The sequence below is a fragment of the Sparus aurata genome, chromosome 19 (genome assembly GCF_900880675.1).
Source record: "Sparus aurata chromosome 19, fSpaAur1.1, whole genome shotgun sequence".
Lineage (NCBI taxonomy): Eukaryota > Metazoa > Chordata > Actinopteri > Spariformes > Sparidae > Sparus > Sparus aurata.
Window position 1 is genome coordinate 1013402 of NC_044205.1, and position 16824 is coordinate 1030225.

Below are 16824 nucleotides of genomic sequence, written 5' to 3' on the forward strand. Positions count from 1 at the left end.
GCATGCAATGTTGAAAACAAAAGTCACAGATTACAGATATTTAGAAATGTGGGCATTTCATTATTCCATACTCGGCTGATTAAAGGAGTTTCTTGAAATGAAAAATGTTCAATAATGTTTAATGAAGTCAATTAGCACCCTTGTCAGGTGACAAAACCATTTGTAAATGTTGTAGTGTAATAATCAGCAAGGCTCCACAGGTAAAATGCTCCTGGTTTTTGGTCAAGAGTAAAACAAACTGTGAAAATAAAATGACAACAGTCTCATGGATGAGAGTACATTGATTCAATAGCAAACATTTATTCCAATCATATAGACAATGCACAATTTGTCATCTACCCTGATCAGCGTGCTCTGAATACTTAGTGTGACTGCTAGATTCAACTGTCTTTAAGCAATCAATACTTTGCTATTGTCACTGTTATACAAAAATGTAACTATTGAGACTTTTTTTATTTCTGAAATTAACTAATGGTAAGTTTTGCAGTTGTTTTTTTCTTGCTGCATAGAATGCATACAGCTGATCACAGTATCAAAACAATTACTCATCGTGGGACAACACAAGAGGCTATACATGCAGAGAGCATCCATTCACAATTCTACCTATTGGATCTACATTTCTACTCATGTGTTACATTACACTCTTTGATTTCACAGGCCTTAAGGACAGACTCTAAATCAGATAAATCATTAAAAACAATGCAATAGATATATCCTCGTCATATATTCTTTCTTTATATCCAATTGATATGTTAGATATGTTACTCCTGGGGGATTTCTGCCATTTCTATGTGCCATCCTAAAGGGAGTATGGACAATGTTAAGGCTGTGTACTTTGTAAAGATAGCCATGACAACAAGATTTCATACAGGCTGGTTTCACATATATCGTGTACTACATGTATAGTCAAAATGGGTGTTGTCTCTGATACAGTTTGTCCACTGTAAAGAGGCTCCTTTTAAATGCTACGATTAAATGAATGAGTATTGTTTTGTTTCAGTGGGCAGGTTTATGTTTTGCACAGCATAAAAAATCAGTAGAATGTAGTTCAGTCAGTAATTTAGTCCTATATTGGATTTGTTAATAATAGCCAAAAATATATCAGTTTAGTAGGTCAATTATTGATCTGCATTAGTCTGCAGGTTATGTTTCAGTGTAAGAGAGTACAAAAGAACAATTAAGTCTTGGTTTTGGTCTTTTCAATAAGAAAAGTATAGTCAAATGGAAAATATTGTACAAATGTTGTACCACATAATTGTCTTTATTCCTATCCCTGTAGCCTTGCATTAAAAAATAATTTGGGAGAGGTGGTTTCTCCTAAAGAAACTGTATAACTGACTGTATAATGCAGGCATAAATTCTGACAGAAAACAATTGAGTCTAAGTGTTTATTTGATAGGGAAGCTGTATCTCTAAAATGCACCTCAGAGAGACAGTTGGGAAACTAATTGCTTAGCTGGACAGCATGTCTATAGTGAAAAGACAGCAACATTCAACAATCCTAGCTAAAATTAAATCTTCTCTGGATGGGACCAATACAATGTTTCTCTTATGTTTCATGTTTTGAAATGTTAAGAGAGGTTGAAACTATTGTACCTATAAATATTGTGATAAATGTGGCCACAAGAAATGATTCTGAGGTGCACTTAAAACTAAATCCATTGACGTAAGTGCTTGAAGCACAGACAGACTCAGAGGATGACAGTTCCACAAAAGACTGTATTTAAAATATTGAAACCTCCTGGATTACTTCTAAAATAAATATTTTCTTGTTCAGTGACTGATTGAGCTGAATCCAAACCTCAGACATTTCTTTTTTGTACACGTTTGTTAAATTATGTACACATTTGAAATTAATATATGTTGCAGAGTGTGTGGCACTTAAGTTAAGTTAAAAACACAACCAGCCTGTATTACATGAAGGGGCAACAGTACTTGGTTAAAAAAGATTGTCATATAACTCTCACTATGAAACACTGAAATAAAGAACATACTATCGAACATTTCTGTAAATTCAAAATAAAAGCACATTTCTGATAAAATCTTGTGATATGCACTATATAAACGTGACCATGCAGATGCTCATGGGGTATAGAAATATCACGTACAATATAATGCAAGCTTGCTATACAAATACTGAAAATTACATCTGATAGTTCATATCTCTTCCAATGAAAAACTCTAGCTTTGGCAGATTTTCTCACAGTCATTCTGACACAATATTTGTATTTGGTGCCAAAACTGGGATGTTTGTATTAAAATTTAAATTATATATAGTGGGTGCCTATATAACCACTGATATTCTAATAATGGTATGCTTCATAATTTAAACCGCTGTTAGCAAACTATTTTGCATTTCTCAACCGAGAAACGGTCACTTGCCTCATGAACTGACTCAAGAAAAATCATTTGAGACAATTTTAATCTCCATATACAAACCAGTCATTCTGGGAGAACTGGCAGCCTCTACTGGCCTCTACATAACATTTGACACACTGGGTTGGATTTGGTAGAAAGTCTGCTGGTTGCTATATGGCACAAAAGGAAATTACAGCACAAAGTTGGAAGAAGGTGCTTCTCTTCCAGTATATATTACAGATGATGGAGTGCTAATCCTAGCAAAAATCACCTGAAACAGGCTTATTTGATCAGCAAAGCCTATGATGCCAAAAGGTTTTCTTCTGATGATGATAATTAGACTGAGGTATTAATTTAACAGCAGTGTTGTATATTTATGTCGAAAATGCTACATGTAGCACCTGTAAATGTATGCTACAACCAATCAAGTTTGATTTGTGCTACTACGGTGAGCACAGTGCTTTACAGAGTATCCTAAAAGAACTAGGATAAAAATATGTTTTTAAGGTTTTGTTTTGTTTTTTTTAAGAAAAGGGTGATTAGAAAAATCTGCAACATTTGGGAAGTACATGACTTTGCTAGCTGAATCAGAGTCAGAACAGAAGACCAATATCAGTCTTATCTCTCTGCATTCAGTCCAAATATATATCCATGATACGTTTAGCCTAGCTTAGCAGAAGGACAGGGGGGAACAGATAGCCTATATAAACTGGGGGAAAAGCCTTGCAACAACTTGTGTAACATGACAAAGCAACATTTCTCCATTTGAAACAACAACACCTGCCAAAAACACTGGAGACAGCTAGCTCTTTGTGCTAAGCTAGGCTAAACACAACCCCAAGCAACTATCCCTGATGCAAACACATAGAGATAAAACGGATACAGATTGGTCTATTCCATATGATAAATTACTGTTCCGAGATGTTCAATCCCCTTAACATAGAAAAGTGGGAGGCATTAGTGTGTAAAGTTTTTGTTTTGGCTATAATTTCATTATTTCAACTCGGTTTGTGAGAAATGTTCTTCCTTTGGGTTGGTATGGCAGTTGTTCATCTTTTAGTAATTCAGCTGGGAGCATTTCATATTCAGTGTTGGGCAGTAACCAATTCAGCAATAATATATTACAGTAATATTATTACTTTACCTAGTAACAAGTTGTGTAAGGAATTCGTTTCAAAATTGGTAATAATATTACAGTTACTATGTTAGGTTATGCAGTGTTGCCAGAACATAATTTGATTTTTTTCCTAGGTAGGTTGTCATATGATGATGTGTATGCGCAGCAGGTCAGGGCAGGTCACGTCCATTGCAAGCTAAAAGCTGAAGGTTGGAGGATGGGACAGACCGGTCAGTCTCAGTGAGTATATCTCCATTGAAGATACCAAGAACATTGTGGTTTGTTGCAAACTTTGTACAAGCAATAATATGCTTTGAACCGCAAAAAAAACAAAACAATATCTGAATAAATGAAGCATCTGACATGGCAGCACAGCTTTGTGAAACACAACTGACAGTGAGACATCTACTGCCCATGAAGCAGCATGCACCAACAGAAACTGGATTTCAGAGCAGGGCACAGTTGTGGAAGGCGCCAAGTGGACACGATCTAAAGTAGCTCATTGCTAAGTTATACCATGGAGGAGACGTTATTTTTGTAAAAGTAATACAGGATGATAATGAACATAACTAATTACTTTCAATACCAAGTAATAAGTAAAGTACTTGCATTACTTTTTAATGCAGCAATAAGTAAAGAAGGGAACGTATCACACTTCCTGAGTAACTTGCCCAACACTGTCATATCACGGAATATATCTGCCTTGAAAGTGCCCTGACTGCCAGGTTACTAGTCATTTCAGTGCGAAGAATGCATAGATGTGGTTTTTATTTCAGATCCGTAGTTGCCCCCCAAATAACTATCCCACTTTGTGACTCTGTTCAAGTTAGCATTTGGCTGTGGATTTGACAGCAGCAAGTATATTTGAAATGAAACCTGCCAAATTCATTTGGGAAGCTTGAGGTCAAGTATTGCATTGATTAAGTACAATGTACTAATTATCTTGTGATATAAATAAGTATAACATTCCACTGTTGTTCTGCTTTTTGTGCTGTAGATATGGGATGGACATCAAATGTAAGTACGGGATATAAAGATAAGGTCAGGGTTTACAGTATACAAGGTACAGTAAACGCATATTTCAGTGCAAGTCACAGCATATTTGACTTCATAGCTACAGAAGGAATGCTAAGCACACTTACGGTTCAAAACAGTATTCTGTTGAGTATGTGGTATCTGTACAGTGAGAGACAAAATAGAAAACATACCTCTGTCACATATTAATGTCATTGTTGTTCACTCTTTGTAAAATAATTCATTCTTTATCTATTCAAATCAAATATGTTGTATCGTAAATAGTATCTTTCTGATGTAGCACCCTTTTCAAACATACACAGTATTTACAGTGCAGGGAAGTAAACAGTGGTTTCACAGCTATGATACATATATTTTTGCTGTATTTGCTGCTTTTGCTACAGTTTGAATGCTACTGTGCAATTTTTTTTCCTTTTTTGATTGATTTATATATATAAAAAACATACAGAACTGTTTTAAAAAGTTCTCCTTTTCCCAAAGCACTGGCACAGCATCAACACTACAATAGGTTTTCCTTAGAGTGACCACAAAGTACACAATGATTATTTCTACAACACTTAAAAGGTTGTGATTTAGTGTAAAGACGTATAAAATTGTCATGCTGATTAAAACCTTTACTTTTAAAGTTATTATGATATATACAGATAATACTAACTGCTGTCACAGACATAGGGTCCTCTGAAAACCAACTGTCTTTAATTATTAGCTACATCTTCTTCATATGTTTTTCATCTTAGTATGTTAGTCTTTGAAAACAGGGGTTATTGACGTTCCCTTGTAGAAAATGTTTCGGGCGTTATCAGGACTGTTGGCTCTCTCTGGAATCAGGATGATGTTATTGCCTTTTCTCCGCAGTGTCGACTCACGGCTGGAGGGGGTCTCTGAAGCGGTTTCTCCACCCCCCCCTCCGCCACCACCTCCACCGGATCCAGAACCACTACCATCCCCAGGAGTCACCCTTATGGTAGAGAGTCCCTGCGGGTGGAGCCTCTGCTCTGACTGGCCGGTGCTCTGGGTGTGCACAGTAACTATAGGAGGAGCGCTAACAGTGGCAGTGGTGGTAACAATGTGATTGGCACGCTTCCTGTCAATGGACCCTTCACGTATTGAGTCTGAGCTTTCAGAGTCTCTGTTTAAATCATTGAGGTCAAAGGATTGCTTCAAACTTCCACCTCCCCCTCCTGGTCCACCAGTCCCTGTACTTCCACCAACCCCAGTGCCATGATCCAGGGACCGCCATCTCCAGGATCCACTTCCATCTGTGGACGGAGCTTGGATCACTGGCTTGTTGTTTTCAGGGTGGGCCTCTACTCTGATAATTGCTCCAGTACTCCCTGAAATACTACCTGTGGTACTACCCAGTGAACTGGGACCTGTGGTGCTGGTGGGGTCTTGATCAGTTAGCGCTCTGTAGCGAGTAGATCCCTGGCAACTCCCATTGGTGCCGCAGCCAATGCTGCTCTCATCTAAACTCTTGGAGTGGGTCTGTAGTAGGCCCTGCTGTTTGGACATAGCAATCACTTGCATGATTCGTGGCTGGGTGTTCTGCCCGATATTGTTAGTCCTGCAGGCTGTTGTCTTCTCTGCTGCTCTTTGCCAGTTAGCTTGGGCTGTGCTATTTAATGTTGACATCCCCTCACTTCCTCCTACAACCCTCATCCTTGGGGAGTTGGAGTTGTAATTCTCTTGAGCTTCCTCTGGTATGTGGACCAGCTGCGAAGACCCAGGTCTAGATTGCATGGATATTCTGGCACCTCCGGTGATACCACTACAGTTACTGGGCAGGGTGGTACTTGCACCTGTGGCCAGTTTGGACATGTATGCATGACTATCAAAGCCTCCATTCAGACCCATAGCTGATGGCTCAGAGCTAGACCCGAGCTCCATGCTGCCATGGTGATGTGGGTGCTGGGAGGACTGGCCAGATGACGAGTCTACAGAGGAGGAGAATGAGTCTGGGACCTGCAGGGAGCATTTGTGGTTGCTGTTCTTACTTTTCCATTGAGACAGAAGCTGCTTGGAGCGGCTGGAGTCCATAGAGGCATGGTGGAGGCTGGCAGCGTGACGTCTGGCGGCTTCCTCATATGCTGCCATGGCCTGGGGGGTGTGGACCCGAGGTAGGGTGTGACTAAAGGTCGCCTTGGCATCTTTGTTCACAGGGCTGCGGGGGGAAATCACCTCGACATCTGCAGTAGAGCACTTCAGACTGTCCTCAGGTCTCTGCTGTTGAAAGGCTCGATGAAGGAGGCCATCAGAATGGGAGGTGGGCATGCCAGGCTCACCGGCCATGCTTGCTTTCATTTGCAGGTGGTGGAGTATGGCCTCTTGGCTTATGTGGGGCAAGGAGCAGGGGGGGCGGTGTATCTGTGGAGGGGGGCTGGCGCTGGCCTCCTCACTTGGCTGAAAATTTCCGACTGCATACAAGCCCTGGCAACAGAGGAAACATTATGTATAGTACATTGTATATGTATAGTACTACTAATTTTATGAGTTCTTTGTTGAACCATTTTAGAATATTTGAGTTTATATTTTATTTTCAATTTTATAAAATGAGGCTTCTGTTTAGAGAAACCATTGGGAAGGAAGCATTTGATGGGACTTGCTCCTACCAGGTAGACAGCGATAGCACCTCCTAGCAAGAAGCCAAGGTAGACATCAATGGCATGGTTCTTGTACTGAATAATCCGGGTCAGACCACAAATGATGGCACAGATAGTGAAGGAGAAGACCAGCAAGGGCTTGAGCAGCTTGGATGAATCCGTCAGAGTGCTGTTGAAGTACATCTGTGGACAGATGACAGTGTTATTCTCCATTGTCCTTGACTGATTACTGTTTTGTGTTATAGCAGTGTGCTATACTATCACCCTTCAAAGGCAGCATTAGTTAGCATTTATGTGGATACAAATCACAATAAGTAGTTATCTTCTCCGTAATGGCCGCCATCTATATTTTCCAATTACTGCTGACGTAATTACAAGTCACTATCACCAATCACTGTAGAGTCATTCAATGGCAACTCACTCAGAATCCAGAACTGCTGTTAAATAATTTATCAAGTGAAATACTCCACCTATGTTTTAGAAATTACTTTTCAGTTTTTAAAAGTGTTTTCTCCAGCTGTTTGATCTCTGGCATCGTCACATGCAGTTATTGAACCAATTATGAAAAACAAAACACCAACTGAGTTATTTCAGCGCAGTTAATTAAATGTATGCACAACAACAAGATTTGTGGCAGTTTTCTGTCAGGCTTAAGGCCCACTATATTACAGAGACAGCCCTTGTGTTGTTCTCTAAATATGTAATTTAAAAGCGGATAGAGGTAAGAGTGCTGGCCTTCAACTGTTAGGTTCATACCTGTCCAAAAGAACGTTTCAGTTATTATAGCAAATGCAAGTTTATGAAGTCCTGATTTTCACTGTGGTGTCCCTCAAGGGTCCATGAAGGGCCCACTATTGTTCTGTATATAGTACATGCTTCCTCACAATCAGATCATCCAGATACATGGTGTTTCCAATCGCTGCTAGGTAGATGATACACAGCTGTGCAACTCTGTTTGTTGGTCCAAGATCCCAGCTTGTGACTAAAGGTGATCAGCCTCTCTATAACTGTCAAAATCAGAGAGGCTACATCATCAGTATCTTTTAAAACTCTCAAATCCTTCTTTTATTTATAGGAGGGCATTCATGAATTCTAAAATATAAGTTCCTGGGTTTCATTACCTACTCTTGCCATGTAACATTTTTAACTTTATTTTCTTCTCTGGTCTTTAATAAACCTTGGTGTTGGTTTATTTAGGGCCCAAGCAGAGAACCTGCAAGGTTCCTATTGTTTTCAAATGATTATATATGATTTGTTTTTTTTATTTTTCTTTGTCCCAAATGATCGCATTTTTCATTGCTTGAACATACCCCAAAACTCACCAAACTTGGAATATAGGTCACGCCTGGCGAAAAATGTTATAATCACATTCAAAAACCTTATATCCACGCGTTCAGTGAATTGAGCTGAATCTGCAGAATTTTGATATTCCAAACTTTACTCAAATGATTAAATAACAACTTCCTGCAGATTTCGTTACAACCAGGAAGTGTTGCATATCTCCACATTGGTGTGTCCGAATGACATGAAACCCAGGTTATTACTTCCCCATGAGCCCCTGATAACCTGTGCAAAATATTGGGTGATGACCACTAGTTGGCACTCTTTAAATTGAAGTATTTAATATCTCCACATCTGTATGTCAGATTAATACGAAACTTGGTACAATTGTTACAAATGCCCTCCTGAGGATATCTAACGAAGGTTTTACCGATCCGCCACTAATTGGCATTATGGTGGCAGTCTAATTTAATATTTGGCACTGTGACCACACCATAACACTTATGGCAATGAAATTCATAGGGGTGGTATAGACTGGCCCCTGTAACTCACTCACCAAAAATGACCAACAGGTGGCGCTATTTTCAAAGCAAAAGCGTTTTTTGGCCCATAACTCCCATATAATATGTAGCACCTTTTTAATCCTTATATCTACCTGAACCTGAATTGTGTGATGTAGGCCACGCCCACTTTTGTGGTAACTTTCCATTCACAAAATGTGAACAATGAAAAACCTACACTGTAAATTATTTCTGTAAATTTACGGCAGAATTTCAACAGTATTGAGGTGTTTTTTGGATATACAGTGCTTTACTGTTAATATTACAGAAAATCAGTGAAATTACAGTTCATTTACTGTTTTTTTAACGGTATTCCTATAATACAGCACTTTACTGTTAAAGTGTCTTAGATAACAGTATCATGCATTATTTTTGGCATTATGGGAAGAGCATTGCCTGAGCTGCACATGTAAAGCTAGTTACCTGCCATTCCTGATCCATCCCTCATCTTACTAATTATTTGGTGAGTAGCAACTTTATTCGATTGTTTTATTTTACATATTATATTATTGTTTGATTTGATTTGATTTGATTAGTTTTGTTTGCATTGATGATTACAGCATATGCACATGCTAGAATGATTTTGGTTAGCAGCACTGGTGTAGTCCAGGGTATAAGCGGGTATACGGCATATACCCACTTCTTTTTCAGTCAGCATTGCATATATCCACTTCTAAATCTCCCCTGATGCGCACACAGTAGCGTTACACCGGTGAACAACAAGGTGATTTCATCCCCCTGCTTATTCTGATGGCATTAAACCGTTTGCCCTCCATCGCGGTGTACCAGCATACTGAAGTACGGTGAGTATACATGAAAACCCATTGGTCAAGTTAGATTGATTGACAGCCATCAAGCCAATCACAGCCATTTGACCAAACCCACTAGTCCCGGCTGCCCGAGAACTGCTGTCACTCGCTGCCGCAGACAGCGAACAGAGCAAAGGTATCACTGCATGAAAAGTGGGATCTTTGTCCCCGTAAACGCCCGGAAATCTCAGCAGTCTCGGCAGTTAACGACAATTTGCAGCCTGTGAACGTCGCTTTCTTCTGTGCCACATATTGACGGAAACGAACCATGACGTATGTGGAGCTTGCGGAGGTGTTAATGGCTCCAATTAGCATATGAATAGCGGCGAAACCATGCCTTGCCAGAGAATGTGTGGGCTGGTTTGAATTTCCTCACTCAGTATTGGATGAAACCACTACTTTCAAACAAGACAACAACAACTGCCAAGCAAGGCCCACGTCAATTTCCGACAATTCACGGCTGTTTTCGGTGTTGCCTGCAAATTGCCGTGTGCAGTCGCAAACCTGAACTTCCTCAACAATCTACAGTGCCGCATACTGGTGAAAATCCCACTTTTCATGCAGTGTATGAAACGGCTATTTAACTAGTTAATAATGTAGAATTTTGCCTGTAAATAACTAAACTATGTCTTGCTTTGTGGCATGTCTGCTAATATTAAGCAAGCCAGGTGGCAAACAAAGTAATTCCAAGCCAGTTAAAGTTAATGGTAACTGTCAGAGTTTTCTAGAGACATCCACTGATTTTGACATTATTCAACATTATCATTATTCTTTTTGTTAGGAATGCCAAAAAGGAAGAGGTCAACTTACTTCTGTCATGTAAGTGGAGTTATGTGACAGGAGAGAAACAGAAAGCTAGCTTTCAATCCATAAATGTACTAATTCAAGTTTATAGTAGTACATTCATATTCTTGCAATAATGCCATGTAGGTGTTCATTTACGTAACTTAAAGCTATTTGTTGGAGCTTAAAACCTTCTTTTCAATGAAGAAAATCTCCTATCAACTCATCCCTGTTATTGCTCTCAGAAACTAGAAAATAATTGAAATGAAGACAATGAAATGCAATAAAACTATTAAAATATTAAATAAGAGGAATAAAATAATATAGAGTGCAATAAAGGCTAGGAAGAAAGATAAGTTAATACATATTAGAACAACAAAATACATGTAAAAAAACTAATAAAAAGCAGATAAAAGAACAAAAGAAAGGAATGTTTCCTAATCAAATCAAAGCTGTAGAGCTTTGTTCTAAGTTTACATCAAATATTTCAACACTGCCATGTTCAGGAATATTAACATTGAGTTCTTTATGTAGGATGTTTATGAGGAAGGGAAGTCCAGGAGTCAGGACGAAGGTGAGCTAAGGAATAAGGAATAGTTCACACGAAATGCCTAGTTGTCTCTCACTAGTCTGTGGGCCAGTATTGGTTTAGTAATTTCATAATCCTTCCTCCCTGAGATCAATCAGCATAAATTATGTGACAATGAGCAAATACTACTGATGGAGTTTTGGGTAAACTATATAGAGTAGTCTTACGTGTCACTGTTCCTAAAACGGGGCGTTTTTCTTGGCTGCCTTAAAAAAGGGCAAAAATTGAGAGTATACCCACTTCTCCAGGGACCACTACACCACTGGTTAGCAGCGAGCCAAATTCAAAGATGATAGTCAAACAACACAAGGAGCACATTTTAATTTTTACAAGTTAACGTTTGTTGACACCTGCATTTTGCCAGTGAATTCATGAAACTTTATGATAGTCTTGTGTAAACATTTTACCGTCTATGTAATTTACTTAGACTTAGACAACACTTTAAAGACAGTGAATTATTGTGTGTGACAGGGCAGATTCAAATAAAGGCAAGATTATTTTCAAGATAATTATTGGATCACAAATTAAATACTGAAGAATATTTGCTTTGCTGTAACTGTCTTTCCATCTTGCATTGTGCAATTGCCTGTTAATTTGTATTTGGACTGATTTTTTGACACATTTCTCTGATATTGCAGATGCAGTAGATGACTTCAGCATATTCCCATGTTCATCACATGACACAATAAATCAGTTAATTTTCCAGACATCAAACACTAAAATAAGCAACAATCAGGTAACCTGGCAAAAGGAGCCTTTTTTTTCTTGCTTCACAGTTTTACAACTGTAGTTTACTGTTTATTGAACCACAACAGTCAAGTCTGTTCAGTTTGCAATGATGTTTTCTTGTCAGATCTGTGGTTGTATGAACATCAAAAACCACATCTGTTCTTTTTGCTACAAATCCAACAAGATGCACAATAACTACTCTGTAACAAGAAAAAAAACTTAACATCTCTCCATGTTACTGTGCTGTTATTGCTTTAAGATTAAGATACAGATGGGCAGAATATTCATGATGGATTAAATTCTAAATTTCAGTTGACATGGCAGGAATTCAGCACTGGATGGTCAGCCTTGAGGGACACATCCTGTGTGAGGGGATTCAGCCCACTTTCTTGATGGGGCTTGCTGCCTTGTTTTCCACGTTCTACACCTTTAATCTTCAGTACCAAGAAGAGGCAGCATGCACCCTCGAGTTCATCCAGAGGTTAGATACTTTATGTAGAACCTGAATTTTTCTTGTGTTTTCAATCCTACATCTATAGATTTTCTTCCTTTTATTGTGTTATTTATCAGATTGAGTTCAACAACTTGATTTAACACATTGAAGAAACACTATCATTTTTCAGAGTATCATTAGCGTCTTTCACACTGCCGTTTGCATGCGGGGATCCTGCGCCAATTCTCCGCACCCTCCCCTGTGTGAAAGTTTCAGATGCTGAGAGGGGGGAAATTTCGCTCCAGCGCTGATCCGCCTCTGGAGGTAGTATCAGGGCGGCATTATTGGTAAGCCTTCCCAGTGTGAACGGATAATCCGGAGGCGCGGAGTGAAGGCGTGTCGGTCTGACAGTCTGATAACTGCACAGGTCCTTCACTCAACTAAATACAGAGAAATGCCCCACAAAGCAACGTTACAGGACCAAACAAAAGTAACGTTGTAACTGTAACTGTCTTTGGCAACTTATATGAGGAAAACAAATACCACAGCTGTACGTGGAGAAGCGTCTGTCCTCTTGTCCGTCCTCCGCCTGTCCTACTGACTCTTCCTCACATTTCTGCTCACAAAAAAAAGCGTCTGTCACCGGCAAGAACACCTTAACTCACCGAGTGTTTGTGATGAAAATAAATCACCGCGACCGTCAGCCCCCCGGACCGAGACTTCAGGGAACTTTCCCCCAGAAAACAGCCTCCGTCCCGCGAGTGACAGAGTCAGACAGCGTCCTGTTTACTGATGTTGATTATATATTATTATGTAATTTAGCGCGAAAAACTTCACTCCGTCACCTTCCAGGATGTTTGGTGGGTCAGGATCTCAATCACTACACGTTATAACAGCAGCCATATGATTATAAACTGTCCACGGGTTTAGACAGACAAGGGGAACACCTGGGGAAACACCGACGTCATTAACATGACATGTACCGTCACGGCTCTTTAGGAGCCGCAGCGCCGGCTTTTTGTGTGAATTACACACGTGAATGCGGAGATGCTTCGCTCTGTGTAAATCACCATCGGCGGAGAATTGCCGAACCACCGCTCCGGAGATAATGCGGAGAGGCTGTTTAAAAACGGCTATTGGAATAAACCCCCGAGAGAGGCAGCAAGACTTGGCGAGGCAAAGTCGTATCCAAGAAAACGGGCAAAGTCACAACCAACAGTCAACCCACATGTGTCCACTCTGCTAAAGAGACTAATGGATTTTGAGTGGGACTTCATTTTAGATGGTGAGATTAGCTACTCAATCCCGTTAATACTCAATCCCGTTAATCTAAAAACACCAATTTGTCTCAATCTTCTAATTCTCTCTCCCTCTCATTGTTACCCACTTTCTTCCTTCATCTCTCTCCCTGTCTGAACCCCTCTTTTCTTCTCTCTCTCTCTCTCTGATATTTTCTATTCTCTCAGTCATTCTTTTACTCATGACATCTCTATCTTACACCTTGTATTTGTTCTGTCGTTCTTTATGTGTTGTTTTGTTCTGTCTCTGAAACTATTTGAACTATTTGGATGTTTCAGGTTGGAATGTTATGGTTGGCTGATGGGTCAGTTCATGGCTTGGCAATTTTTTTTTATTTGGATAGGGGGGAATGAGGGGTAGAAATGTTAATTTTGTATCCAAGAAGTTGCAAATATACCAATGCTAATATAAGTCTCTCTCTCTCTCTCTCTCTCTCTCTCTCTTTCTCTCTCTCTCTCTCTCACACACACACACACACACACACACACACACAGGCACACACACACATGGCTACCTATAGGCTGGATTGAGAAACCTGGTGTCTTCGAGTGAGCCGTAACTCTCCTGCCGATGTTCTTGGACTTCCACACTAATAACAGTAACTACAGTTGTGTAACATGTACTGTATAGTGATGTTCATTATACTGTTTTTAACATGCAATTTGTTCAACATGTGAAGTTTTTACATGTCAACTTTACATTCAGATAAAAAGTAAGTAAAATTGGAATTGAAAACAAAACCAGTACTGAAAAAGGAAACATTGTCATTGAAACATTTGTATTGAAAACAGTTGTATTCAATAACTGTGGCTAATGCGCCGTGCTCGGCGCCCCGGTACTACCACCACACTCCATAGCATATAGAGACCGGAGCTCGGGAGCTCCGGGACAGAACCAGATACACAGAGACTTCGGCCATCAGGAGAGAGCTTGAAGAAAAGTCAGCGAGGTAGTTGGACTCTGTGCTGTCCAGAGACGGACCATCCAGCCCCACCTTCCCGCAGGCTGCTGCCATTATTCTCAAATAATATGCGAACCACGTTCTACTTGCCCCTCCCCCTCGACGCCAAAACATAAATACAAAAAAAATACAAAAAAAAAATAAAATGATAAGATTTTCGGATTTGAATTATTTGAATTATTTTCTTTTTTCAGTGCCAATACTTGTTTCAATGCCAATACAACTGTTTTCAATACAAATGTTTCAATGACAGTGTTTCCTTTTTCAGTACTGGTTTTGTTTTCAATGCCAATTTTTTTTTTTGGATGCCAAATTTTAAAGTCACCGTTCTGGCTCCACACAATTTAACATTCATTCGTTTACAGTAACATGCAATTGTTCTGCATGTGAAGTTTTTACATGTCAACTTTACATTCAGATAAAAAGTAAGGTGCAATTTAACATTTATTTGTTTGACATGCAATTGTTCTGCATGTGAAGTTTTTACATGTCATCTTTACATTCAAATAAAAAGTAAAGTGCAATAAGAAGCTGCTTTTTCCCTTACATTGTAATCACAGGATTGAAAAAATCAGTAGGTTAATTTTATAATGGTTTGCCTTCTGTGCTTGTGGCCAGGTTCAAACAGATGATTTTCTGAAACCTAAAATCAGTGACATGTAACATGTTTTTGTTAACAAAAGTGCTGTGTGCAATCGTATTTTTTAAAATTGATTATTAAAATGTATATATATTACAAACTAAATAGTCATTTAATTGTAAAATAAAGTGAAAGTAATTTTAAATATCAGTTCACACTGTATTTTTCATTTACAGAAAAAAAATTTTAATTGAGTAACAGTAAAAATATGTACATTTTACAGAAACATAATGGCAACCCAGCTGCCAGTTCTATACTGTTTTTTTACAGGGAAATTTCTAACAGTTTACTTTTGCGAACTCCTCCTAGGCGATTGGACCGATTTGCACCAAACTTTGTATGTAGCATCTGTGGACTCTCCTGACATAAAGTTATGAAAATAATTGTGATAGTCCAAAAGACGCCCAAAATATTAAACAACAATTTCCTGCCCATTGTGGTCAAAACAGATACACATATATAGACACATATTACCACAAAACTTTAGTGAATTGTGTGGCATGGCCCGATGAAGGTTTGTGCAAAATGTGGTGCAAATCGGCCAATAAATGGTGGTTTAATGGCTAAATGACGAAAGAACAGCTCCACTGTCTACTCTTTTGAGTGGACAGGCTTTCTTCACCAGAGGGTAGTGCTCAGGGGCGAAAATCCCATTTCATAGTTGGGGGGGACAATAAACAGTAACATTTTAGAGAATAATTCCAGGGGGGTACAAGGAATAAAAGTTGTAGCCTGTCTGTTATACAACATCTTTTACCGCAATTTGATGCGTTAGTCTCTCTATCTCTCCAACAGGCAGGCAGAAGACCTTTCTTAGCACTGGCTGAGTCCACCTGCACATGTCTAGACTTAAAACAAAATGATTGAAATCAAATTAACATGTACACATGCAATGAATAAACTAATTATCAGGCAAACATCTAAGTTTGTTTATCAGATTTCTCATAATCAGATAACTGCCTTTTTCCAGATGAAAGATATCAGATTATGCTATTTTCTCTCTCTCTCTCTCTCTCTCTCTCTCTCTTTTTACTGTCAAATGTGTACAACTCCAGAATGAATATCATGATCTGACACTGACAATACTGCTAAAAAATCTGTTGAAAATTCATAAATTTGTGATAAATTAATTGGAGATTGACAGAGACTGCAACATTTGACTGAATCTGTTTTAAAAACAAAGTAGATACAGTATCTACTAGTTAACTGAACATATTTCAAGACAATTAACTCTGGATAACTGGATAAAACCTTCCTGGAAATAAATCTAAAATGTCAGTAATATCTGATTCTGACATTTATATCCAGACAGTCTTTTAAAATGACAAAAACAATTATTACTGCTCTTGTCCTGTCCTGTCCTCTCCTCTCTATCTGTGACTATCACTATCTGTAGCTTTTAACTTAGCTTAACAGCACTCGTAATTGAGTAGGCTTTTGAACAATGCAGGATAAATGTTGCAGACAGCCTGGACCTGGCGCTTTTAGTAAATGGGATGTGTGTTGTTGTAACTTAGGTAACTATGTCTGTGTGGTATTGAGAGTGAGGAGTTGTCGTCATGGTACAAAGCCCCTCCCTCGATCTCGCGGGATCTTCCCCCTCTCCGCCATGATGGCAGGATGCCGGCGG

General features: G+C 39.1%; 1 protein-coding gene across 1 annotated transcript in view; it reads right to left on the reverse strand.

Moving 5' to 3' along the window:
• Nucleotides 1-270: 270 nt before the first annotated feature.
• Nucleotides 271-16824, reverse strand: part of LOC115570029 (phospholipid phosphatase-related protein type 4-like) — a 121739-nt gene continuing 105185 nt past the window's right edge. The window contains exons 6-7 of the mRNA XM_030398253.1: nucleotides 7120-7293; nucleotides 271-6937 (exon numbers count right to left, since the gene is read on the reverse strand). Of these exons, the coding sequence (XP_030254113.1) occupies nucleotides 5252-6937; nucleotides 7120-7293 (1860 nt within the window). The 3' untranslated portion in view covers nucleotides 271-5251. The remainder of the gene's footprint in view (nucleotides 6938-7119; nucleotides 7294-16824) is intronic.